The sequence below is a fragment of the Corvus cornix genome, chromosome 1A (genome assembly GCF_000738735.6).
Source record: "Corvus cornix cornix isolate S_Up_H32 chromosome 1A, ASM73873v5, whole genome shotgun sequence".
In the NCBI taxonomy this organism is placed as follows: Eukaryota; Metazoa; Chordata; class Aves; order Passeriformes; family Corvidae; genus Corvus; species Corvus cornix.
Genome location: NC_047057.1, coordinates 56,193,009 through 56,220,486, shown reverse-complemented (window position 1 = coordinate 56,220,486; position 27,478 = coordinate 56,193,009). Strand labels below are relative to the sequence as shown.

Sequence of the window (27,478 nt, the reverse complement as noted above, 5' to 3'; positions counted from 1 at the left end):
CCGGTGGTTTCCATCCAGTCAGAGCAGTCTCCAATTCCTGAACAGAGAATTACTGGAGTATGCTTAGCTGGCTCTGCACTAGAACCATTCTGCACATCCAGGTACTGCTTTCTTCTGCCTTCCAAAAGCTAATCCCTGTTGCCATTAGCCCCCTAGATGTGGTCATGCTGGTCAGAGACACCTCACAACCTGGGAACAAGGGATGGTCTCTGAGCCAGCCCCAGCTTCCTGGTAAGAGACTAGATTTACTTTTTAGCTGGACACAATGATACAGTTTATTTTCCCAGGACAGGAGACTCCACTCTGCTTCACACACCATGTGTGGCCCTGTGTGTCCTTTGAGACAACTGTGTGGAATGGATGCTGTCACTGGATGAACACTTTGGAGGGTCCTTTGTTATAAGGTCATTTTATGGTACTTGTACTTTGCAACTGGTTAATGCTGAGCACTGTTTCTAATTTCCTGTGACTGGTGTTATGGGCATTATTGATCCTCCTTGAGAGAAACACGAGTTTTCCAGCAACAGGTTATTGACTACCTCAAAGAAATTAGTTACCCTCATCTCCTATTTAAGGAGAGGGAAATGCCAGGACCATACATAGAACAGGGTGAGTTTTACAAGCCCTTAGTGCCTGCAGAGAACTAGCAGTGAAGGGAACATGTCACACTTCTTCAAGAGGTTTTTGGATGTTTTCAAGTCTAAAGCAGCTGTCACCCCACCACATCAGACTAATTCCTTAGCAGGGCTTCCCCCATTGATTGTAACAGATTGCCCTCCAGCAACTCAGCCTAAATTTCTCTGAGGAATGCAGTTAAGATGCTACAGCCAGCATTTCTCAGTGTTTTTGCAAGGGCTGTATGTGAATTTCACACAGGCAGATGGTTTACCAACCATTGCAGACTTGGTGAATGGAAAATGATAAACTGCTATCATAACTACTGCCTCTGAACAGTCCTTGGTCATTTAGAGCATGACTTGCCCGAAGCATGACCACAAATACCTGTTGAAGGGGAGTCAGTCTTCCTCTGTGCAGTTAGAGCATTAAAAACAGTGGAGCAGGAAGCAGTGATGACGGTAGATTATATAAACCTAGCAGAGAGGGGTGCTGCTGCAGAGCAGAAGCTGTCCAGCATGAGGACACACCAAACTACTTGGAAGGAAATATTTGTGCAGCCATCACCGAGTCCTGCTGTCCCCCAGGAGGTGGGATGGATGTAGATGCCAGCACAGGGGCATTCCAGCCTTAAGGCAAGGAGCGTTGGGAGTCTGGGACCGTGGGCGTGGGAGGGGACTGTCCCAGCACAGAGATTACAGACACACACAGTGTTTACCAGAGCTCAAGGGTCTGTTGCTATGGACAGGGGCACCTGTGCAGTGGGTTTGAAGGAAAGGGGACAGTGGCACTGACCTGTTTCACTCAGCCCCCAAGAAGCTGAGTCTGGCACACTCTGCCTGCACCAGGTTCACATCCTGACATCCTAGTCTGTCTAGGGATAGATAAATGGGTGACAGTGATTTGAAGTGGACTTCTGAGTTTAGCCATTGGTATCTGTCCTCCAGACCTCCCAGGACACCCTAAAAATGTTGTTTCCAGTGCCCCAGTCAGTATCTACATGCTGACTCAGTGTAAGGAGCATGCTGGGAGCCCATTGACCACAGCTTATAAAAGAAGCTTTAAAGGCCTGCTGCTGCCTTAAAGAATGGCACAAACAAAACTCCTCCTGTTTTACAGGCCTCCTATGAATGGCTACTTATTCTAATGTACAGCAGGATGTGTATCATAAGAGGGTAAGTTTGGCCCGAGTGTGTAAGTGAGAAGCATTTGAACACTGACACACACACATGAGTGGGAAAGACCTGGACATTCCCAGCTCATACATGTCTGCGGGATGGGCACCGACACCCTTGCTCCTGAGGGTGGCAGCTGAGTCACTCCTCCTGCCTCCTTTGTGCGGCTAAAGTGTCTCTCTGTTCTGGAACAGCTTGAGGGTATAGAAGCAGAGGGAACACCATGCTGGCCAGACCTGCAGTCTGGGGTCTGTCTGGGACCGTGGCTGGTACAAGATGTCACAGAGGAAAGTGCCTGGGACCTCGAACTGTTTTGCTCACCATGAAGCAGCTGGTCCAAGCAGGAGGGATTTAGCCCTTGTTCAAAATTTTTTTACTACATGGTGTGAATTGGATGTTTGTGGTTCCCCAATCAACTCTGAGTGCAAATACTGAGCCCCAACATATGCAGGGCAAAGAAGGATCAGCACAAGAGGTCACTTCCAGAGCTATCCAGTTTTCCCACTGTCCTCCTACAGATTAATGCAAATCAACCAGTAAACATTGCTCTTGGTTTTGAAACCTTGAGTTAGGACTGGTTCAACCACTGCTAAGGGTAGTCATCCTGAAGAGAAGAGTCAGTCAGTTCAGCTATGGATAGAGATTTGTTTTGACAGCATGCTGAAAATAGCATCTCAGAAACCACACTGCTAGGTGGTTTTAGAAAGGCCAGTTTTTGAAATGTTTCTGACTAGCCAGCTTGGTACTCTGTAAATAGCAATCACTTTGTTGAGCTGTTTTTCAAAAAGTGCCCATGCCTGGAGGACAATGCCATCCCAGGGCACCTCCTCATGGCCTGGCCATCCCTGCAGGCTGCTCTTATTCAGCCAGTCCTGGGGATGCCATCGCTCCAGGAGCCACCCTCACGTGCTCAGACTTCCCATGTGCTTCAGGGCACTGTTTCCCAAGCCCCCTGCGTGCTCAGGTGAGCTCAGTCCCAGCTGGAGTATTTCCCCTCCCACAGCTCCTAGCCAGCCATAACCCTCACAGATAAACCCAGTCACGTCCCACTGACTGAGAAAGGGACAGAAAACTCCAGCTGTGGCTTTAACGAAAGAAACTTCTTTGGGAGGTAAAAGGTATGTGGTATAGAAGTCCTAAACTCTCCTGATTCAAAACACGCCCTCTTCTTTCTGAGAGGCTCCTTACATTTTTCCCGGAGGTGGAAATAAGTTGCAAAATGCTTTCTCTGTCCCTGCGGAGCAGTCCCCTCTTGCATCCCTTCTCTCCTCCGTGCACACGGCACTGGTGCTCGTGCCCTTGGTGATCTCTGCATCACGGGGACAGTGAAGACAGAGGAACTTTCCCGCTGGCCCTGAGATGTCTATCAGATCGCTCCGTGCCTGTGGAGCACAGGGGTCATGCTGCACACAGGCTCTGTGGCTCAGGCTCTGCCACCTCTGCCTTGGAGGCAACATCTAGGTCCCTTGACTTCTCTGCATGCTGTAATTTGCAATATGAACAGGCTGTCAGACCTGAGGGATGTCACTAAGGTCACATATGTGTCCTGGTTTGGGTTTATTTCTCTTTCACCACCCCGTAGAGTTCATTCCTGACTACGAACATCCATTATGGGACCCGACTTGCTTTTGGGGATCCCCGTGATCAATATCTGCTCAAATTTTGCCTGAAGCTTGCCCATCCTGCTTCTGCCCTCCCCTTATCTACTTGGATTTGTGAGTGAATACTTCCTCCTGGAAAGCCTTTCACCTTTTCTTATTTCCTTTTCATTTTCAGAATGGGATGCCTCTGCCCTGAGGAAGGGGGATGTATCCTGCTGCCTCCTCCCTTTGTGCTTCATTCTCCCTGTCTGCCCTTTTCCTCCACCTGCCCTTGGCTTGTTTTTCAGAGGATGTTGAGTGTCAAATTTGGTTGATTTGTAGCAGTCCAATTAGCTGATTCAATCCAATTAAGCTATCTGAAGTTATCTCTCTATTGTGGCGGCTTTGTTAGTCAACTCCATTCCCTCCTACCCTTGCAAAAATTTTTGCTTCCAGCTCCTCCCTCCGGATTTTGGTGGTAGATTTCCACTTGGTTCTTGGCTGCTTGATCAAAGCTTGTGATCCGGACTGCAGATTCTGCAGATTTCCTTCAAGGACCAGCTCCTCCAGCTGCCTCCTTTCCCTGGTTAGCCAAGTCTGCCCACAGTTCTTCTTCCTTACCAGAAGACTTGCAATTACTGTGTCTGCCTTTGACAGCTTGGCAAGAAGGTCAGCAATACTTTATCTCCTCATGAGACTCATCACTTGTACCTGAGCCCAGAGAGGTATCACCATCCTCCACCTTGCTTTGGCTGAGTGAAAACTGCCCACAGAGACATGTTTCTTCCATCGTTTCTTTGGCTTTCTGCAGTCAAAGTCTGAAATCTGAAATTCTGTCACCTCCTCAAAGTGTCTTTTTTCCTTTCATTCTGCCTGCTGGTACTGTAGAGAAAGAAGTAGTGTCACTGAGTACAAACCTTTCTGAAGAAAGAATGGGTGATGCTTTAACCTGGAAAGACACTGCCTCAGGTTTCTCGTTTTTATTTAGCAGAGAATCTACACCTGTAAGAAAACCCTTCTGCAGGTCCTGTTGCCCCCCATGCTGGCTGCTCCCAGCAAAGGATTTCAGGCATCAGACATTTCAGACAAAAACCAATTTGCTTCCCTAAGTGTTTCCATTCCCAAGCATCCCTCTTTACCTTCTTGATTCCTGTTGAGAAAGAGGTCAAGAGAAAAAGCCTGAAGCATTGCTTCCTAGACACCATGGATACTTTCCCAACTACCTGCCCTTGCTTTTCATCTTCTCTCAGCCAGCTGTGTCTGTGTTGAGGGCCATGCAGTAGAAAATGGGATTAAGGAGATGGATGTACCTGGTAAGAAGTCTTAGGTTCAGTAAGAAACTTCAAAGAGCAAATTCTGTCCCCTAAGTGATCCCACCTGAGACCAAGCCTACACAACACTCTCCAAAGGAGTTATTAACTTCCTCTTCCCTAAAGATTACTCTAAAACCATCAACATAAAATCTGGAACTTCTCCCCACACTTTTGGGAACAATGGTTCTCAGTTCAGAGGAGAAATCTCTTTTGGGTTTCCAAACATGGTCTCCATTTTCAGAACTGTCCCAAATGACAGGATGAGGGCGGATAACTTTATTGACAGGAAACAGCCTGGCAGGCAGAGAGGGCTGATCTTCTTAATGGTGTCTTCAAATCACCTTAATATAAATCCCCATAGAATAGTCTTACTGGCTTTAATAGGTATGAAAGCAATAGTGCTGCAAAGAAACGAGCAGCACTTGAGAAGCTGCATCAAAGGTGTTTAACCAGTAATAGAAAATGGTCATTTTGCTATAGAATTTGAGCAATCCTTAAGAATTTAAGAGAATTATCTTCCTCTTAAGGAATTTGAAGTGTCAATTAAAAACTCTCCAGAAAGGTTATTATTCTCTGTTAAACCCCAATGGATTTCTTAGGCAGGGCTATAAATGATCTGCCTCGTTCCTAGGAGCGAGCCAGTTCAGGGTCCTGTCTCTCTGAGCCACATAGCTTGAGTACTTCATTCTGGAAACATGAATATCATAGTATTGATTTTGATTACCATCAAACTTTGCTGTCAAGGTTTGTGGTCATCTGTTATTTGGCCTAAAACATAAAATGGTGAAAATCACATTTCTTTATTAACCTGCTTGCTTAGAACTACCAGTTTTCAGAGCATTTGCACCTTCAAAAAACTAACATGCTGTTACTCTTATGGGCAGCTGGTGCAGGCAGAAGCTAAAGAACTGATTTGTTGATGGTATCTCCCTCTGAAATTGTACTCCTTGGCAAAACCTTATTTACAACTCTAAGTCAATCAACGCTTTTTTTTCTTTCCTGAAAGAATGCCTGGTAATTTTTTCAAAATTCATTTGGCCAAACATTTAGCCAATAAAGTAAATTTTCAAATTACTGAAGTTACAAAAAAAGCATTTTACAGGAAAGTCTCAAAGCAGGAACAGCTGCCTGGGTTTCATCATGACAGCTGCTCTTCACCTAACAACGAGTAGCCCATTTGTGTTTACTTATTCATTAATACTGTAAAATAACACAATAGGATCAGATGTCTTGGCTGGCAAATGCCTTATTTCCTCTATGTTAGCACCTCTGCCTCAGCATAGTTTTATGTTTAAAAAGCCCTCATGGTTTGCTTTATTATTATACCATTGACTTAATTTCGCTTCCCAGATAAAATAATTAAGAGTCCAGGCAGGGAAGGTACCAGTTTAACTGGAACACAGCAACAGTCCCATTAGTTTTCCAGAGACCACATGCATTCTTAAAGTAAATGTTTTTTAGAACTGATCTGGATAAGGATAAACCCTCTGGTCTAATGCTCATATTCCAGGTCATCTGGGATCTCCGTGAAATCCCATATTCCTCCTTTATACAAAGCTCTGAGTGGAAAGGAAGATGCTTAATTTTTTAAAACAGAACCTTGTGAAATGAGGGTTTACCTGTAGTGTAAATGTGCATACATTGTTTCAGACGTCTGCATTTTCCAAATTAAACTCCCCAGGTGTGTCCCAGTTTTGGGGCCATTTTTCATCATCCTCTTTCCACACAGTGAGGTCAGACAAGGTGTCCCTCTGATGCTGTGGAGAGCACATGTGGCTTGCTCAAGGGGAAGGGGCTAGGGGAACCTTGATGAAAGCTCATTAGCTGTTTAAGGGCCTTTTATTTATTTGCAAGCTGGCCATCAGCCAAAAATGAAAACTCAAACCACTCTCTAGGTACAGCATAGCCCTGAAAAGTCATCAGCGAACACTTCAAGGGACCAGAGATGTTTCAGAAACGAAGGTTGAAGGTTTGACCGTGTTTTTCATTTCTGTGTTGCCATTTGGAATTCTATGGACAGAAGGATTTTTTCCTCTGAGAGAACAGGAATGACCAAGCTGTTCACAGGCTGCAGCAGCACCGAGTTTGGAAACTCAAATCCTCCCCAGGTTATAGCAACACCTGTCCTCATGAGATTTGGAGTGGAAGGGCACAAAGTGAAATAAGTACCAGAGAAGTTGTCCTGACCATAGTTTGTTTGCAATCAAAGCCCACCCTGAGATGTTCTGTGAATGTTCAGCATGGTGGTGAAGAGGGCAGCAATTAATTGGCACCGAGAAATCCGTTTTGTTACACTGGGTTCTGCTTGATATCTAAGGGAGTTCTCCTTGAAAACGCCACTTCATTCGCACTTGGGGATTGAAATGCTGGACTAGGCGGTGCTGGACTCAAAGGAATGTCACCAAGGGGCCTTGAGAAGCGTGCTAGAATAAAGAAATGGGGAAATAATGGGAGAAAATCCAGGAGAACCACTCCCTCCAATCAAAAAAAGAAGAGGCAGATGAAATCAGACACATTATATGCAAACAGAAGTTGCCAAAAGTGCTGGTAGAGTTCCCTAGACCAGTTAAAAGCAGTAAAATTATAGAAATATTTTGAGAAATTATTCAGCATTTGGTACACCTGTGGCTCACAAGTTGAATGTGATTTGGTTTAGCTCTGTCTGGAAGGAAGCCACTGGTAGCAAAAGCAGCACTCTATGATCATTCAAAAGGAGCTCCCCAAAACTCAAATGATAGCCTGGAGGGTTCCTTGTGAGGTGTCCTCCTGTGCTTAGTGCCCAGACTGACTGGTTTGGCAGCACTGAAGAAGGAGATGGGGTAGAATTACCACAGCTTTACAAGCAAGTAGAGACGATGTGAGATCCTCAGACTAAGGTAAGGAAAAGCAGCTCGTCCTGCTCTCCTGAAAATTCCCAGAGCTTAGCTAGTGCTGCTGATGGAAGCAAAAGGACCATTTCAGCAAGAGTTCTTGGTGAGTTGCTAATTCTGTGTCTAAATGAGGATTAGACTGGAAAGGTCACTGTCAGGGAAAAAAAAAAAACAAAAAGACAAACAGTTACAGAAATATTCATTGGCATTATTTCAGTGTTTAGAGTATTCAACAACACCTGCGTGTGGTGCCTGAGCTGCAGTTGATTCTGTGGGAAACTTTTCAGTAGTTCAAAAGAAGGGAATCCATATTTGGGCTCGGTTTGAGTGCCAGCCCGGGAGGGAGTAGCTCCCAGCTTTATTGCAGTCAGAGGCTGTAATGGTGCTAAGTCATAACTCCTTAGGTGTTACCTTGTATATCACATGCTAATCTGTCTGACACAGTTTTCAGGGGAAATCTATTTCAATGTAACCTGCCAGCCGCCTCGTGAAGCAGCTCTTCCCAAATTGCACGAAAGAGCGTGAACCCCAAGGTTGCGATGACGTGACTTTTTTAATTCACTCATTGTGACGCTGCAGGAAAAATTACATAAGCCACTCATGACTTCTAAAGCGCTTTAAAAAACGAACTTTAAAGTTAACCCCACACGGAAAAAAAACTTTCCCTGTTACTCACGGAGGCCGTGACGCTCCTCCGCGAGGGCCCCGCGGGGTTCGGGGCGGAGAGGCAGCGCGGCGGGGACGGGATGCGCCGTGCGTCACGGCGTGACACCGGGGCTGGCAGGGTCGTGTTGCGGGGCTGCGTTTGCAGTGATGTTGCGGGGCTGTGCTCCCGGGGCTGTGTTTGAAGGATATTTCGGGGCTGTGTTTATGGGGCTGTGTTAGCAGTGATGTTTCGGGGCTGCGTTCCCGGGGCTGTGTTTGCAGTGATGTTTCGGGGCTGTGTTCCCGGGGCTGTGTTTGAAGGATATTTCGGGGCTGTGTTTATGGGGCTGTGTTTATGGGGCTGTGCTTGCGGTGATGTTTCGGGGCTGCGTTCGCGGGGCTGTGTTCCCGGGGCTGTATTTGCAGTGATGTTTCGGGGCTGTGTTTATGGGGCTGTGTTTGCGGTGATGTTTCGGGGCTGCGTTCGCGGGGCTGTGTTCCCGGGGCTGTATTTGCAGTGATGTTTCGGGGCTGTGTTCCCGGGGCTGTGTTTGCAGTGATGTTTTGGGGCTGTTCCGGGCGGGGCGGCGCGAGGCAGGTGCGGGGGACCGGGGGCGGGGCGGGGGCGCGCGCCGCGTGCGTGAAGTCACCTCCGCCGTCACGGGCGGGCGCCGCCCCCTCCCGCGCTTCCCGCGCGGCCCTTTCTGCCTTAAAAGGACAATGGGGCGCGCGCAGCCGGCGGGGCTCGATTGAGGAGAATGGAGCCGTGGGAACCGCGCCTGCGCAGAGCGGCCGCGGGGCGGGGCGAGGGGCGGGGTGGGCGGGCGCGGGGGGGCCGCGGGCTCGCGCGCCCGCCCGCGCCGGCGGCAGAGCGCGGGGAGCCGGGGAGCGCGCGCAGCGGCGGGAGCGCCGCGCACCGCACGGGTGTTGGTGGGCGCAGCGCGGCGGTGAGTGATGCCTTCCCTTTCTCCCGGGCGGGAGGGAGCGAGAGTACGGGCGACAGGGAGCGGCGGCTTCAAACTGAGTTTTGTGGCTGCTTGTTTCTTGTTGTTCGGGGTTTTTCGTTTTCTTTGCTCATGGTGGGTTTCCTTTTTTTTGTCGGTGTTGGGATTTATTTTTTTTTTTTTCCCAGCAGCCGGTGGTTTCTGTTCGTTCCAAGTTACTCACCGGAGCTTGTCCGCAGTTTTGCAGTGGCAAAAAGACTTTGCCGCCTTGAAACACTTTGACACGCGCGTGGCTTCTCTGTGAGCTGCGTTTCCTCCGGTTTTTTCTTCGATTAGTAGAGTTTTAAAGGATGTGAGAGCGGAGAGAAACGCTTCCCGCATTGTTGCGGACCCATCCCTAGAACTCTGACTTCTGCCCCCCCACCCCAAAGTACGGTTAAATCTCCAAGTCTTTAGGAGGAAAGACTAGCCAGTTCCCGATAATTTAACTCCGAAAGCAGCCCTGAGGCGCGGAGCGGGTTAGGAAAACCGGGCTGCCTGGCGATGACGGGCTGCAGGGCGCCTTTCCCGGGCCGCGGCTGGCCCGGCTCGCCACGCGGGCGGCGCGGCCCCGCCGGTGCGGAACGGGTGCCGCAGGTGCGGCCCCGGCGCGCCCCGCAGCGCACACCTGTAGCGCCCGCGCACAAGTTGGTGCCAGCGGCGTGGCGGAGGGGAGGGGGACCCGCTGGCGACCGCCATCCCTCCCTCCCTGTGTTTCACGTGGGGAGAGGGGGGCAGTTCTTATTGTTTCCAGTTATCATTAGTAAATGCGGAGGGGTCCGACTCCGTGCACGCTAGAGAGGGACAAAACGTGTGGCCGTGGGCTGGCGGGACACGTGCTGTCGGTCGCACGGGTCGCGGCGTGGGGCCTTCCCCGTCCTGCCCCCGGCCCGGTGCGCGGCGTTGCCGGCGTGGGGACGGTGCGGCGGGCGGCGATGGCGTCCTGCCGCTCCCGTAGCTCGGCGCCAGTGCAAGCGGCTCCCGTTTCTGCCGGCGTGTGCCCGCGCCCGGCGCCAACAAGTTTTAACTCCGGGCTCCGGAGGGCTGTGCGGCGCGGGGCGGCCGGCGTGCCCCCGGCGCGGCACGTAGGCAGCGCCCGGCTGCAGGGAAAACAAAGGGCTCGCATGTGCTGCGGGCGGCGCGGCTCCCCGGCGCGCTGGGGGAAAGCGCTCGTCCGCGCCCGGCGGGGGCTCGGCCCGGGGGCGGCGGGTGTCGGTGGGGTGACACTTGTCGTGCGCAGGACGGTGTTTTTTAGGGGCTGGCTGCCGGTTTTGGAGGAGTTTGGAGGGGCGGTGAAACTTTGGATGCACGCGCGGTCCGTACGGCACCGCGCGGCGCGCACGGCGCTGGGGCGGGCGGGCAGGCCCCGCCGGCCGCCCCCGTGGCTGCGCCGGGGTCCGGGGGTCCGCGTCGCCCCCGCCGCGGCGTGCCCGCGTTGCCGGGAGGTCTGCGGCGGCCCTTTGAAGTGAAACTGTTGCCATGTTTGAATTACGTCAGGGCCGAGCCATGAGGAACCGGCGCGGAGCGGGGGGGCGGGGGAGGACGGGGGGGCGGCGGGGCACGGCCGTCACGCGCTGGGACGGGGGTCCGAGCGCTCCGCGGTGCGGCCGCGGCTCCATCGCCGCTTCCCGCCGCTCCCCCCGCGCCGGATGGGGCGGCTGCTCCGCGACCGCGTGGTGGGGCGGCGTTTGCAGCGCGGGGGCTGCCTCGCAGCGCCCACCTCTGCGCTCGGGGCTTTCCTCCCTGGCGCGCCGTCTTCCCCTTCCTGTGCTCTTCTAATTTATTTTTAATTTTACTCGTCTTTCGGCGAGTTGAGCGCTTGGCAGCCCCGTGCAGGGCGGGGGGGCTGCGGCCACCCGCGTGTGCGCTCCCGCCGCTCCACCTGACCGGCGGGGCCGCCCGAGAAAGTAGGTCGTGTGCCCCGGGGGGGGTCTTTGTTCCCGGCGCCGCCGCCCGCCCGGCCCCGGCCGCCGCTCCAGCCGCCGGCGCTAACGGGGGCAGCGGGGGCCGTGCCCGGGGCCACGCCGGTGCCCGGCGGGAGCGGCGCGACCGGGCTCTGCCTTTTCGGGCGTTTTTTAGCGCTGTTATTTGGGGTTGGGAATTTTTTGTTTTGTTTTAAACTCGCTGTCTTGCTGCTCCCCGTTGTGCTTTCGCTTCGGTGAGATAAAAGTTGCCGTCTCCTCTCGTACCCCCCTGTCCGGATGCGTGTAGCTGAAGGGATTTAAAGGGACCTGCCAAACCTGTTGTTTACTCGGGCCGTGCCCGCACACAGCGAGCAGGGCTGAATCCCGCCTGGCCCGGAGCCCCCCCAGCGGCGCTTTCCTGGCGGGAACGGCCCCGGTTCATCCTACAAAGAGCCTTGTCTCCCCGACTGACGGCCCGTCCTTCGGACCTAAATTATTCAATGAACATTACAATTGCAAAAAAGTTGGGAGCTGCCCCCCCGGCGCTGTGGCTGTGCAGGCAGCCGATGCAGGCTGCAGGCAGCCGATGCAGGATGCTGCCCGCTGCTGTGCCCTGAACACGTGTCTGGGCTGGAGGCCGGGCCCTGCCACCGTCCCCTCGTGGCTGGGGAGCGGCAGGAGAAGGCCCAGCGTCCTGCACTGAGCCCGCAACTGTAACAGCACTGCAGTTATGGCTGTGCTTGAGCACAACCTGCGATGCTCTTTTTTGCTCTGAGTTTTAATGTGGCGCTTAGAAAGGTGGCAGGCTGGCAGCCGTGGGTACTTGGGCGAGGCAGTCGGTGAGGGTGGTGGCTCCTCAGCAAACTCTGTTCCTCCTGTGTGCTTGCTTCCAAAGGTGATGCTGTTTCTGGCAGCCATGTGCAGGGTGTGCGCATCCCCTTCTCGCCCCTCTGCACGCAGACAGATCCACTGTGTAGTTTACAGCTTTTGTGCAAAAGATTGCACAAACTCTGCACCATAGGGTCAGGCAGTGAACTGGAAGCCTTTCTGCTGACACCAGTGGATGTTCAACTCCTTTGTTACACAGGTGAATTTTCAGTTTCGTGGGATCTGTGGTCCGTGGTAGGGAATCAGCAAGTAGCAAGTCGGGATTTTCAAACACACCTACAGGCATGCAACATCCAGCTCCCACTGAAAGTAGGTGGGATTGAGTTCCAGAGCCTCTGGGAAAAATTCCTCCTCAATTCATTCTCTAAAAGGAGCTAATTGCCTACATATTCAGTCTTCCTTTAAGAAGAAAATGCCACTGACTTCTTTGTAGAAGATGTTAAAAAAGCTGATAAATTCACAGAGGTTAAAAATAAAGTTACAACTGTGACGGTTTGTTGTCTTACTCATACTGAACAGCTCTTTCTGTGTTACCAAACTCTGCTTTGCATTGATTCTTAACACCTGATGCCTTGTACCTCTTTCATAATGACATAAACGACATCCACATGGTCCTACTTGACAATTAGCTTCATCCTCGCACCCCCTGTAGCATTTTTTTTTTTAAACACAAAGAAGAAGCCGGTGTGCTGGGATTTGAAAATTACCGGGGCAAGACTCCATTTCACAACTCAAGCCTTTGCGTTTCTGTAGAATGTGCTCAGTCCAAAGTCCAAGTGAAATGACCAGTAATACTGCTTAAGGACATGGAATGTATCCTTTTTAATGAAGTCACTTCAGCTATTCTGCCAAATAATTACTGTTCCTTCTGTTCAAGTCCCCATCCAGGTATGTTACCCTCTTTAAAAACAAACATAAAAGAACCCAGCTGAAAAACACAAACCAAAACTGTTCAGTGCCTCATGATCTCGAGGGGCTGTGATGCTTTTTCAGTAGCAGGTGGTTGCAGACAGCATCATAACAGCTGTGGTGACTGTACTCAGATAAGCATCACAGACTGAACTCCAGCACATGGTTGAGAACATCCCAGTTTTCCTTGCTGGGCTCATGCTCAGTCTGAGTGTGGTGTTAGTTATGCAATAGGAGTTTCAGGCAGGGGGAAGTCATCTTTCAAGATGGAATGTCTGCAGGTGGGACAGGTTTGGAAATTTTTTTCCTCCTATGCAAATCTTACTGATTACTGTTTTCATGCTTTGGCCTATCCCTTCTGGAGCACTAACCACATGGCAGTTCAGAGGAACACCCACGTAGCGTAGCCTTTCAGTTCTCTAGCTTAAATGAGTTAGGAACTTCCTTCCCAGGGAAAATCCAACAGGTGAGCAGGCTTCTTTATGACTTGGCTGCTTCTGAAGATGTAACTAGGAACAGCTTGTGACCTAGCCAGGATGCCATGGAGACTCAAGCATGGGAAAGAAATGTCCAGTTTGATTTTTGATACATGCTTTGTAGTTGCTGCTAGGTGCATCTGCTGTGCTGAGATTTCACTTCAGCCCTGAGCGCACAAAAGTGGCTGGGGACATCTACCAGCAAAAGAGTGAGTTACTTATTTTGTCAGAGGAAAGATTCCTGAAGATGTGGTTTTGACCTTTTCTGGTTTTGCTCAGCTCATCAAGTGACAACTCCACAGCATGCTGTGACATTCAGATATTCCTGGGCTGTAAGGGCCAAATACAGCTTTTCTCCAAGTAAAGTTGTTTTGGGTGGAGAGAGGAAGGAAAGTGGAAGGAGAATCTGAGGATTCTCTTCTGAGGACCAGAAGAGCATACACTATGCACAATTCCAAGGTTATGGGTGTTGGTTATTAGAACGTCTGTTTTAAACTATAGGGAAAGATGACAGTAAAAAAATATTTTTGCAGATACTGAAGTTGCATTTTCAGATGACTCCAGTTAGATTGGTCTTTTAACATCCTTGGAGCATTCTGGCTTTGTGCATGTTAAAATGTTCTTTTTTTGAGGGATCCAATTTTAACTTCTCTTCCAAGGGTTTTTTGCAGCAGCCTGTAAACTCAGGGGAGGTATGTTTACGTTGAGTCTCTGATACAGATCAGTTCCTCTGTTGATGTACAGTTCTCTGTCCTACAGTTGATTTTCAGTAGAGGTATTGCAGTTTATTTCAGCAGAGGGACAGGCCCAAGAATTTATTGTGGGACGAGCAACTCTGCTTCTGGCGCCGTAGACAGCTCTGGAAGCATTTTTCATGTGTGTGCATGTGCCTGGGTGCATGCTCTTGCAGATGCAAAAGCCAGAGCATGTATGTTCCTTCTATATTAAGGCATCTGTTTAGTTCCCTTTAAAAGAAAAAAAACTGTATAGTTTTGACTGTGTTTCTCAGTTCCAATGAAATGCTGTAGGGATGACAATTGTGAGGTTTTTACTGACAGGAATGGGCTGCATCAACATATGTAGGGTAGATGGTATTTTTCTCTAGCCCAGCTTCAGGGAGGCTGTGCCAAGGCTGTTGTGTACATGGAAAGGGAAATCAAATCGTTGTTCTCTTCTCTGACAAAGGTACTGGCAGTTTTGGGTTGCACAAAGGGTTAACGATTCCAGGTCAGAGTGGGGAGATGGGAGGAGAGGAGGATACTTAGTATTTGGACTGGCATGCCTCTGCTCTCCCATAACTCCAGGGAATGTTTCTCTTTCAGCTTTGCAAGGAGCAGGTGAGCATGTTCATTCCCACGGGCCTGGTAACTGTGTTACAAAGGGAGACATGCCTGTCTTCTAGGAATTCAGTCCTTTCTATTATAAAAGGTTTTCATTCTTGGGTGATCAGAAAGAATGCAGAAGGAATCTGGAAAAGCAAATGAAAGTGGCTTAGCTTACTTTAAAATCTAAGAGTTCAGAAGTTCTTCCCTAACTTGAAAACTTAATGAGCATCTGAAGCAATGCCTCCTTTTAATTTAGATCATCAAATTAATTTTTGCAAAGAAAACTAAGCACCAAATTCTAGTCCTGACAGGTAACAAAAACATAAAACCATTTTCACACACGTATGATGCATGCTGCTTTGTACCAGCCCTTCACAAAGGTAATAAGCAGGGTGTGGGGATTTTTTTTTTTTCTTTACCACCTACTTTTTTCTTCCTGACTCTTCATGACTTTACTGTTCTCTTTTGCAAGACAAGTTTCTATTTTTGATGCTGCTTTTTCGAAAGTGAGACAGCAGGAGAATGGAGAGAGCATTTTCCTGGAGACTTTTCTGAGTCCATTTCAGTTGCTAAAGCAGTGGTGTAAAGCAGAACTTGAGGGAATAGCAGCTTCTGCAGGGAGAAGCTGTGGAGAGGGACACCAGGGAGGAGGAGAATCACTTTTTCCCTGGCTTGGGGAGGGAAATACTGCTTTCCAGCTAGTGTGTATAAATCTCTATTTCTGCAGAATGACAGATAACGCTCTGCAAAGATTTCTGGTTCTTTTTTGGGGACCTGTCCCTTTCACTTCTGTGCAACTGCTGATATATTTTAATAACATGCTTAAATTTAGCAAATAATAACAAAGTTAAATAGCATTAATAACATGCTTAGATTTGGCAGAATTATGTTGTGTAATGCTTTTTAACTTCTAGTCAAGTTGCTTAGTTTCTACTTGCTATCTCTTTTATCTGTCCCGAGTTTCACATGGTTAAAGTTCCACAGCTAAGACTCAGGTGTTAGGGTAGCCAGCAGCCTAAATCCCTGGCTCTAATTTGAGATCTAAATTGCAAAGCTTTCAAGTTAAACCTTTTAAAGGGCACAGTCATATTTACTTCTAAGTCCATATTAGCTATTAAGCTCTCCAGCTGACAGAATATTTAGTGTATAATGGTCAAATGACAACTGTTTAGGATTAAATGTGTGACTGGACTGACGCCTTCTGTTTATAACTGCACTTGGATGCAGTTGTCAGAGAAATCTGTTTAACTTGTGGTTTTGCTACTAGCTCTTCCCCATTCAGGCATGATGTGTGGTAATACCGTTGCTGACCATTCATCAAGTGGGAAACAGATGGCACTAGTTTCCCTTCTATTGAAGGATGGTGTTGAAAGGCTGCTCCTGTGACAATGGCAGCAATGATGCAAACCAAAATATTTTCAGAATATATGTGTTTTCCAGTCTTTGCCAGAACACTGATTGTAAAACATGCGTCTTATTCTGCTGTGGTGTAAATACCAGCTGGTGACAGAGATCATCTTATCACTGTCTGCATTGCTGGAATAGACTGGGCTAGGAAGTAAACGACATTGTTGATAGTTGTTTCTTGCCATGTAGTAGTTGAGATGTTCTTGTTGCTTAAGTTTGGCAGCACTGATGAACCTTGTGTCTGCAATTAGTCTTTGACTTTCTAAAGAAAAGTACCAGACCACGGATTTAACATTGAAGTAGTCAAACAACATCTAAAATTGCTGTTTGGAAGCTGAAAATTCCCAAGTGAGCCTGCTGTTAGATCTCCAGAGGCTTGTTGAGCAGCGTCCTCAAGAGTGTCTCTTGAAGAAGCACATCAGATGCTTAGAAACAAAACACTCCGAGTGTTTGCCTAGACACTCTGCTGTTTATTTTCTTGACAGGTCAGGAATATTGACCTGATTTGGCTGTGCATTCGTTTGCTACGCATCCAGCAGAGGCTGAGAGAAGTTCTGAGTCCGACCATCCCTCAAGGAGCCCTTTCAGCAGGTCACTACTTGGATACCTACTTTTACTTACTAGATCTGCTCCTGGCCTTGAGGCCAATGCTGTACTAATACAGGGAGCAGTTATCTCCTAAGAAGCCTGACAGCATTTGGGGTCATTTTGCTGGATATTTGCACAAGTTAACTTTGGGAGAACATAGCTCTAGGTGAGCTCCTTGTGCTGCAAATGTGAAGAAAGGAATTAAGCACTCCGAGCCTGTGGAAGACAGCGTGAGCTGGGACAGGAGGGAAGGAAAGACTTACCCTCTCCATCTCTCTCCTAGGCCTGGAGGATCTTGGCATTCAGCTTGAGCAAGTCCCTTGCCATCAACAGACTCTACAAGGTGAAGACAAGCTTTAATGGAGAGTTGAGTCTTTCTAAATGTTGGTGCAGTAGTAATTGCAAAGAGCCACAACCTCAGTGAGCACCAAGTGGTCTTGTATATGCCAGACTGAAATGTAAACATGTACACTTTCAGCTGGAAACAGGTTCCTTAATGGATTTTGTGTAAGAGTATTAGCCAACAATATTGGATACAATTTTTACTCTTTCTTGTTCTCGGGAGCCTGGGAAGCTGCATGTTTTTTTTGCAGTGCTGCTGTATTCTTAATCTTCTCCTCTGGGGTGGGGGGCTGTATTTTTACCTCTGTGTGGGACTGTGGCTAGGCTTGGGTGGTTCCCTAGCTTTTGCTGTGGTCCCACAGAAATGCACGGGGTCTCTTCCCGTTGCACACCATCTCCCTTTCAGTCAGGTGAGCGTGGCACTGGGTATTGTCGTTTTGTGGAAGCATGTTTCTCACCTCACCTGAATCTGCCTTTCAAAATATTTTATTGCCATAATGATGTGGCAAGTCCTGGCAGTGTAGACGGAAGATTTCAGATTATTTTTCTCTGTCCCACTGGAGGGTAAAAGGATTACAGCCCTTGCCTTCCTGCAAGGAAGATCTGGGGGCAGGTGCCTATGCCACATACATTAACCAGTAACCTGAGTTGGGTTACTGGGACTTGGCAGTACCTGGGACTGAGAAGTGACTGAGAGTTCCTTCTCACCACGCTTATTCCACAAGCGATGGAGTTGCTCCTCTCCTGAAAGTCCTGCCTGAGCTGCCGGGTCATTCAGTAGTTTTTTGTTAACTTCTTAAAGAATTCAATAGCTTGGCCTTTGTTAAGGAAAGAGAGGGAAATGTTGTGTAATTTGCGTGACTCCATGTAATTTTAATTTTTTTTTAAGCAGAAGTTCTTAGTAGTGAGAACCTATTCTCCTGGAGCTTCCTGCAGCCAGAGGCCTGTCCCCTCTCTGAGCACTTGGTACGTGGTGAGCAGCAGAGGTGGCTCGCTCCTTGCAGCAGGTGCTTGAGGCAAACCTTGCAACCAGGGTCTGTTCAAAAGAGAACAGCTTGGAGCAGTCCCTGCCCGTGTTATCAGACAGATGCTGTGTGGCCTGTGAGGACTTGCTGTGTGTCCAGGCCCAGCGCCAGGAGAGCACCAGCTTTGCTCAGTTGTTGGTTTGGGTTTTTGAAGCGCTGTGGGAACCCTGTTTGCTCTGACAGCATCTCATGCCGTGTCAGACTGTGCCCAACAGGAGTTGGCACTGGGGAACAACTAACTTAGGGGAGAGCTGGTTGGGTGGGGGGTGAGCATGCTGACTGCAATAACTAACTTGAAAAGTTTCTGCCTGGAAAATGGCTCCGCTGTATGATACCTGCTCTGATAGCAAATCCCAGCCTTGGTGTACTGAAGAGAATAGGCAGATCTCTGAGAGCAGGAGGGCATTCTTGGCTTTCTGGGCTGGTGCTGAGTTTGCAGAGCTGTTACAAAGCAGCAACTTCCCTGTAACCAGAGTTCCAGCCTTATTGGCAGGGGATGTGTGGTAGGCACATGCTGAGGTGCGCCCCAGGGTCCTGCTCCCTGGCCCTTTCTTTCCTTGCTAGGTTTCCTTCCCATGGAAGGCAGGGTGGGGAAGGCAGGAGGGTGAGAACAGAGCATGTGCTGACATGGAGCTGGGATGCTCACCCAGGCCCTGAGAGCAGAGAAGTGCTCCCGGGTCCTGCAGGGCAGACGGCCACTGAGGGCTGGGTGGGACTCCACCCTGCTGTTTTTAGAGCAGCTTTTCAGGTATGTCTGCCCTACAGCCTAGGGGTATGACTGCAGCTCATTTAAAATGACTCCTACTCACTCTCAGCAAAGTTTGCCAGGGGTGTTTCCAACCAGCACCTGTGGCGGTGGTGATGATGAGGTAGTTCAGTGACCTGGAGTTCAGGTGCCAACTCATTATCCAGGGGCTTGGGCAGGTTCACCTGGCTTGTCCTGCCACATGCACAGGGCTTTCATTGGCCAGGTCAGCTGCATTCACACATCTGCGTTGTGCTGTTGTAGATGTGCCCTTAGAGTAGATTTGTGCAGTAAATGAGCTTGTTATGGGTTCTGCTGGGTATTGCTTAATATTCCAGCTGTTAATTACATAATTTTTTTAACAACTGCATTCTAGGTGTATCTGTGCTTCTGAGGCAACACGGCATAAAAACACTCTGCCCTAATCTAGCAGGTTTTTTTCTTTAATTATCTAACAGTGATAATTAACACCAGTTTCTGTTTGTTTTCACAGGCTACAGCTGGGAGGAAAAGATGTTTGGCTTTCACAAACCGAAGATGTACCGGAGTATAGAGGGCTGCTGTATTTGCAGAGCTAAGTCTTCCAGTTCTCGTTTCACTGACAGCAAACGTTATGAAAAGGATTTCCAGAATTGTTTTGGGTAAGATTCTTGCCTCAGTCAGCAGTTCTGGCATTGATCTCTAAGCTGCAAACCTGATGTACTGTCCTTCTTGCTCTGAAAGATTAGGTTAGCAGAGGGGAGTTGTGGGGAAAGGCTGCCTTCAGCTTCCTCACAGCTTTCCTGGGCAGAGCAGGAGGGGCTGGATCCTCTGCTGCTGTGTATGGTAGTGTTTGATTTTCAATCTGCTGTCACTGCCAGTGGAGAGCTGTTAATTCCTAATAGCAAAGGATCAGGCTCATGTCTCTCCCACCTCACAGCACATGCAGGGATTTTAGACTTCTCTCAGACTGTGCATTTTTTGCTGGTTCCATAGAGGTGTAAATACCTACACAAAATAATGAACTCTACAGATCCATGGGACTTTCTGTGGCTCTGAAGATTCAAGAATGTTAGATAAAACTCGATGAGTAAATATTTAGCAGTTTCAGCAGGGTGTATGCAGAGTACCCTGTTACGAATATTGGTGTCTTTGTTCAAACAGGACATAGCAATGTGTTATTAAAACTTCTCACTGGAAACCCATTCTGATGCAAAGTGATTAGCTTTCCAGTTAGGAAATGTTACTTGAAAGCATTGGTAAATAAAAGTATAAATACTAGAGATTTCTTGTACCAGTTACTGTGACCTTTCAGTTTTTGGATACTTCTGAAGAGCTTTGAAATTTTTGTATAAGTATTTCCCTTTTCCCCACTTTTTCTAGAAACACTCATGTAGTGAACTTCATCGTGCTTTGTGTTCACCTTGGATTTTTGTACACAAGTCTGGCGGTGACAGTTTTCCTTATCATATTTCTTGACTACTGTCCTTGGCAGTCAAAGGCTGGATGCAGATCCATTGCTTTTTTCTGGTGGTTGTTTTTTTTAACTGCAGTAAAGCAGCTTGCAGTTTACCAGGGCCACTGTTGTTGTGCTATCTGAAATATGTTTGCCAAGGTAAAAATGCAGACTGAACATTGAGCAAATAATGGTTATCTGAGCCTGCCTCATTCATCTATAAATGATCCAGAGTCTTCTTATTTAAATAGCTGAAAAAATCTGCCGTGTTTCCCTCCTATACTTTTTTTAGCAGGGATTAGCAGTAGAGACAGTTCCTGAAGAAAGCTTGTTAGAGGGAGCAAGTATTGCTGTCATTCCAGTGACTTGCTGTTTCTGAAACCTTATCCTGTGCTCATGTGGGAGTGTTTTAGGTGGTGTTTGTTACTCATCCTTGAAGCTCTGTGAGAAAGTTAAGACCTGAGTAAGCTTTTGATGTTTGTTCCCAAGTGTACGTTTGAATAACATGATTATTCCTCCTGCTCCAAACTAACCAATCCACTGCAATTGTGTCTTGGTTTTGGGGGAAAGAATTCCAAAACCTGCAGGTGATGGGACTGTTGTTTTCAGTGCCTGTCTGGGAAGGCAGGAGGGTGAGAACAGAGGCAGATTGTGACACCTTTTATTTCTGTGTGGAAGAGTGCTTTCTGAAAGTGAGACCTGGTTTTTAAATGGTGCAGTTTGAACATCCCAGATGAATTGTAATGCCAGAAAACCAGAATTTCAGAACCCTTCTTACTCATCAATTTTTATACTTGCTGTTACCAAGTGGGGCTGGGCTTTTATTATTTTATTAAGTGATCTTTGCTTCTGTTTTTACCAGGCTTCATGAGGCTCGCTCAGGAGATATTTGCAATGCCTGTGTTCTTTTGGTGAAAAGATGGAAAAAATTACCAGCAGGATCCAAAAAAAACTGGAATCACGTTAGTAATTTATTTCTCTTCCACCCCAAACTAACTCTTTCTAGAGCGGGGAGGTGCTGGCATGGGTTTGGCGTTTGCTCTTTCACCCACACTCTCCCTTCCCACCCTCAGCATCTCTAAATCCTTCCTGGAGTATTTCCTGCTATGTGGCTCCTACCTGCTTATGTGCAAATGGTAATTATGCAAGCCTGAGATGCAGTCACAGACTGACTTCCCTTGTTATGCCTTGTTCTCACAAGCTCATAACTTTGTCCAAAAGTCTCTCATGACACTCAAAACATTTTAACTTTGGCCTTTATCCAAAATTGGTTGCTTTTTTTTTTTTCCAAGCAAGGTGACTTGCTCAGGCAACACATAAATCAATCTCATTTAATCAGATAATTACAATGACTAATATCTTGCAGCTATTTTCACTCGTATATTCTGTTTTGATACATCTAATTCAATTCGGGCCTAGGGCTGGGAAGATGATCAGGATTCCTTGTGTGTGTAATAATCTTTATCCAGGATGCCTTGATATAGTAATGGCAGCCAGAACTATGGATATTGCTACCACTAGCTTTACTCAGAAGTTAAATTTATGATTAAAGAAAAACCTCCAAAAAACTCCAGGGTGTAAATGCTTGGCAGACACTCTTAACTGGACCTGTATTACCTTAAACAATTATTTGTTTCTAAACTGAATATGTCAAAAATGGGAAGTTGGCAAAAGTTGAACCAAATGTACTTTTTAAACTAGTTTGCTGTGTTTTCCTGCAGACTCAGCCTCTTACAGAGGCTGAGATTTTGACAGATTTAAATGAAACGTAAGAGTTGTCAGTGCACAGAACTGCCTTGGACTGTTTTGAACACCTTGAGCTAAGTCAGTACCTCTGTATCGAATGGGGCAGTACCTGGGCGCGATGCACAAGTATCAGACATGCATTTTCTGTGTTCTAGGTGGTAGATGCCAGGGCTGGACCCAGCCTTAAAACAACATTGAAACCAAAGAAAATGAAAACTCTGTCTGGAAGCAGAATAAAGAGCAATCAAATCAGCAAACTGCAAAAGGAATTCAAGCGGCACAGTAAGTGGATCCAAAGAGATTTTGGCGATAAACTTCAGCCTCCCCTAGCACAGCTCACTGTTAAAGGGCCAAGCTGAATCACCCTCTTGATTTAGCTGTGCACTCACACATTTGGGCTCTCCCTGTTTTTACAGCCCCTCATCCTCTGAGAGCTCGGGGACGGGGTGGAATGAGAAGGAAGAGCTTGCGTGCAGGGTGGGCTGCAAGGCAGAGGTGGGGAAGTGGCAAGGGGGTGTGGGGAGTCTGGCTTGAAAGTGCAGGCAGTTGTAGCTTATGTCCCACACTTAAATGACATATCCCTAGAAAGAATGTCTTCATCAAAGATCTCACTGAAACTGAAGTTGGAAGAGGCTTCTCCCTGCTTTCAGTAATGTGCTATGGCCATTTTCAGCTCTCTTTTCCCAAGAAACTTTACAATCTTTTTCTCCCATACGTGTTTTTTAACCTAGATTTAGCCACCCTTTAAATTCCTACAATGTTTCCTTCTACCTTCCTCTGCCAGTCTCTGATTACTTTGCACTAGTACATGGACTCTCCAAATAGACTTGGATTCAGAGCTTTCCAACAAAACCATCTGCCAGTTATGCTCTAAATACATGTCAGTACTTAAGGCTTTTCTTCTAAAGCAAACCTTCCAGCTTCTTAACTGTTGGTGACTTGGGGTCTCTGTCTCTCTTTCAATTATCCTACCTAGTCAGAAGGAAAAGTCTCCTAAGAATCAGTAAAGGCCCTGACCCGAGGAGCTTTTATCTCCTCATTCAAGGCACTCTAGTTAATCTAATTGTGTTACTGTAGCTGCTAGAGGTGGCAGCTGAAAGGTAGGAGAGTAGTCACTGTTAAGGTGTGTGTGTCTGCACTAAGTCTGTAGTTCCTAGCCTTGATCCAGCAAAAGCTCAATACTACCTAACACATAACGAGAAAATATATATATATTTTTATATATATATGTAAAGTGCACAAGTGGGAAGAGCTTTGCAGGACTTGACCTGGAAGGGCGAGAGAGGAAATGAACAGTGAGAGAGAAAGTCTGGAGCATAGACCCCCATTGTCTTGAGGGATCTCCCAGTAATTTTGGAGCATGGCCTGTGTGGGCTATGTTTGAGAGCCAGAAGCTGAAGCCTGATCCTGAACCTCTTTCCAATCCCTCGTGTACAAGGACCCCCTCCAGTTTTGAAGTCTGTTTCACAAATCCTGCCACTCTCTATTGAAACAGGCAGGATCAAGTGAAATAAATGGGTTGTTGTTGTTTGGTTTTTCTTGCTAATTAAAAAACATGTGTCTCTGTTCCCAATCCACAAATCAGGGGGGAGGGTAAGTCGTTGGATGCATGTCCGGATTATTGCATTTCTTCTTTGCCCTGCAGATTCTGATGCCCACAGCACCACTTCGAGTGCCTCCCCAGCTCAGTCTCCCTGTTACAGTAACCAGTCGGATGATGGCTCCGACACAGAGATGAGCGCTGGGGCCAGCAGAACACCAGTGTTCTCCTTCCTAGATCTCACATACTGGAAAAGGTAAAAAGCAACAGAATGTGCCCTCTGTGCAGGCAGCAAGCTCACTTTGCATACGTGCTGCTTGATTCTGCCTCTTCATCTTTATTTGGTTTAAGGATATAATTTAAGTCACGGGACATTATACAACACCTGTCTGTCCATGTTTGGAAAGAAATGCCATGTATTTAGGACATTTTCTCCTATCTCCCTTCAGTTCCCTAAACACTAAAACAGTTGCTGAGAAGTATTTTTGCTGGTTTTGGGAGTAGCAGGTAATATGCTAGTCTGCCGTTATCTTTTCTTAAAACGATGCCCTGTAGATACGATGTGTTGCCACATACAAGAGTGCTCTCAGCGTGCCAGCAAAACATAGCATTTGATTTGGTTGACCTGTTATGGTAGTCATTTGGAAAAAAAAATAAAATTCTGGAGTGGGAGGAAAACCACAAGGTTTTCTGGGAGCTGACGAGCTTGTTATCTTTTATTGCTTGTTGTGACACAGTAATCCCTTGTTTAGCTAATTGCTCAATTGCAATTGTTGTGACTTTGCTGCCTCCTCTCAAATAATGTTTGCAAGTGCATTGCAGCCAAGGTTAGTTCAGCCCAGATGATTGTGTGTCTGAAACTTCTCTAGGAAGCAAAGTGGGGAGACTTGGCTTTGTATAGACACGTTTGGGTTTTTTCTCTGTCCTTTTTTATGTTGGGTTTTTTGTTTTGTTTTGTTTTCCCAAAGACCTGTTGTGAATTTAGACACAGACTTGTTTTCTGTTTGTGAGCAGTCTTTTTGCCCCTCTCTTCTGGGCTGGAGGGTCAGTCAAGTAGTGTCTGGGGTCAGACTTACTTTTTGCATGTTTGTGAACTCTGTATTTTCTAAACAGACAAAGTATCTGTCTCCCTGCCATTTCTTCCAGGCAAAAGGTCTGCTGTGGAATCATTTACAAAGGGCGTTTTGGAGAAGTCCTCATAGACACTCATCTCTTCAAACCTTGTTGTAGCAATAAAAAGTCTGCCACTGAAAAGCCAGAACAAGAAGGACCCCAATCTCCAGCAATCTCCACCCAAGAAGAGTGGTGACTTCCTTGGATAGCTGCAGAAGGTTATACAGATCCTCCTATTCTCTGGAAAAATACTAGAAAAGTGACTATTCACTTTGGACACCTGCTATGCTGCCAAAAGACTATTCTCTAGAACTGTTTTGGGTTTTACTGCTACAGTTCCACAAACTCTGAAGCCAGTTTGTATCCTTTCAGAAAGACTGTACATAATATTTAAGATGCTACGTTACACTTGGCAAAGCTGAATGCTGCTGCGAGGTTGTCTAATTTTTCCCCACACTCACTTCCCAAGTGAATATGAGGATGGGGTTTGTATATTAAAGTATATGTAGTTCATGTTTCTGTATTGAAAGAAGCAGTGGTTGTAAGGCTTTTTTTTTTTTCTTTAAAAGTTGGTTGGCAAACTTCCTAAATCCCCAAGAAAATATTTCATTCTTAGACATGTATGAGTCAATAAGATGAACTAATACATAGAAATGTTATAAGTCACCTCTCTAGTTATATAAATATATATTTTTAAAGGTGTGGAGATTTCACCCTATACTACTGACATAACAAAGACAAATATTTCATCCCTTCCTTGTGACACAGACTGGTAATCTGCAGACATCTCTACTACAAGTGGTAGCTATCTGAGAAGGCGTCCAGCATAAAAGTGCTCTTGAGAAAGGGGTGGGAGAGCTCTCCATCTCAGCTAAGGAGCAAGATTTACCTAAGAACTGACCATAGCAAAATGGGAGGTTACTTTGTTTTAAGGCAGCAGCAAGCACTTTGGGCCTAGTGTAGTAACCCCTGGTGGTTGGAGATGGACCAAGAAACACATTGATGCCCAAGTCAGGTGTAGATGACAGCCAAAACTGAGTAACTGTTCTCTGTTGGCCCAGTGCAGCTGAAATGTGACCACAAACAAGACTCCTCCTGGTTTTGGACCTGACAAAGAACCAAACCCCTTGCTAAGCAAATCAGGCTCTGGTCCAGGGACATAATCCGTTTGCAGCCTGGGGTCTGGATTCACAATAACTGTTTTGAAACCCTTCCCCTGCAGTGCTTCTCTGTGTTTGGGTTTTGTTGGGTTTTTTTTTCTGTTTGTTTGTTTAAGCAACTGCCAGATCAACGCTTTTGTGAATAGTGAATCTGAAAAGTTCTGCTAAGAATGGTGCTGTGCTGAATCAAGGCAGCTCTGTTTGCATATGCGATCAAAAGATAATACTTTCTACACAGATTCCCAGACAAGCTCATGTGCAAATCGTTGTGACACTCCTTCAAACTCTGCTTTGCCTGTAGGGTGGAAGCAGCTTCCTGGAAGATTGTGCTGCAGTTTTAGCTCCAAGTTGCTGCACGTTCGTTTTATGAAGGTTTAACTTGTGTGAGTTGGGAATTCTGCTTTTTGTTTGGTTGGTTTTTTCCTGGTTTTAGGGGGAGGGAAATTTTTTTTTTTTACTATTACTCTTTTGGGATATCCTACAATGGATTGCTACATGGTGTGATTCTTGGGGTGTTCTGTGTAGGGCCAGGAGCTGGAGCGGATCCTGATGGGTCCCTTCAACTCAGCATATTTTATGATTCTAAGCTTTCCTTTTTTTGTGAGAGTCATTGGCATAATACTGTGGTGGGTAGGGTTTAGGACTGGATTTCCATGTAGTCTTGGTTCCTGAAATGGGAAGACTTAGCAAATGAAAATATAGATAGGGAAAGATATGCAGGTTTTAAGAGGAGCCTCTACCCTCAAAGCTTTTTTTTTTCTTTCTTTTTTCCTCTCCTGTTGGGTCAGCCAACCTCTGGAGAGAAAGAAAATCAGGGGAAACAGGGCTTTGACTTATCACAGCCTTACAGTTTAGAGCTTTCCTTGGACTCATTTTGCTTTTCCTAAACTCTGAGGTTCTTAAGGGAGGACAAAGCTGCTTACCTTGCTTTTATTCTCAACCACGTAGAATCATTCAGGTTGAAAAATACCTAAGCCCATTGAGTCCAGCCATAGATATAATGGATACTTGATTGTATAAAGGCACAACTAGGTTGGTCATGTCTAATAAGGGCTTGAGCAAGAGTCCTCACTGTTTTTGCAGACACCTATTTCATGTGAATTTGTGTTTTCAGCATCAGTAATTCTGTACACCTAAGAAGGCTGCAGTGTTGGTGGTAGGATGTGCTCTGATACGGATCATCTCTTCTGTATTTATTTATTTATTGCTAGATTTCAACCGCCAACTGCTTCCCCTACTCCCTCCCACCTCTTCCATTCCCAGTAGTAATGCAAAATGAGTAGTCATGCACTTTGTATTAATGTATTAGAAATCTATGGAACCTGTTTTGTACTTTTATACCGTTCAGACACTTGTAATCCAAACTTTTTTTTTTACTAGGGTAATGAATAAATTTAGACTTATTTAGAAAATAAGCAACTTCTCCTGTGTTTATTTCAGCTCTGTTCTTCTGTTAATTAGATTTGGTGTTGCACCCAGCCTAGGGAACCCATGTTTCTATTTGAACAAGACCAAGCCTTCTTTTGAGGGGAGGAGTGGAGTAATTCCCTTCCTATTTAATTTGGAAAGAAGAGCAGAGCAAGGGAAGGAGGTGGTGTTTATTATGACAGACAGCTGTCTCAGGGCAGAATAACAGAGCTTTCCCCTGGCACTTCATGTGTGTCAGGAATTCCTTTGCTGGGAATGTGGTGCTG

At 47.0% G+C, this 27,478-nt stretch overlaps 1 protein-coding gene across 5 annotated transcripts; it reads left to right on the top strand.

The window, feature by feature from the left end:
• Positions 1–7,636: 7,636 nt before the first annotated feature.
• Positions 7,637–27,199, top strand: SINHCAF (SIN3-HDAC complex associated factor). 5 transcript variants are annotated; one of them, XM_019292705.3, is made up of 8 exons: positions 12,087–12,172; positions 16,576–16,681; positions 16,962–17,021; positions 19,284–19,431; positions 21,088–21,187; positions 22,127–22,253; positions 23,617–23,767; positions 24,658–27,199. In XM_019292705.3, the coding sequence occupies exons 1-8, from the start codon at positions 12,149–12,151 to the stop codon at positions 24,818–24,820; spliced, it is 879 nt and encodes a 292-aa protein (XP_019148250.1). In that variant the 5' UTR covers positions 12,087–12,148; the 3' UTR covers positions 24,821–27,199. The 5 variants fall into 5 exon arrangements, with proteins under 5 accessions (XP_039427306.1, XP_039427305.1, XP_019148250.1 ...); XM_039571372.1 differs by lacking the exons at positions 12,087–12,172; positions 16,576–16,681; positions 16,962–17,021 and adding an exon at positions 7,637–7,656; XM_039571371.1 differs by lacking the exons at positions 12,087–12,172; positions 16,576–16,681; positions 16,962–17,021 and adding an exon at positions 9,075–9,145.
• The last annotated feature ends 279 nt before the right edge of the window (positions 27,200–27,478 follow it).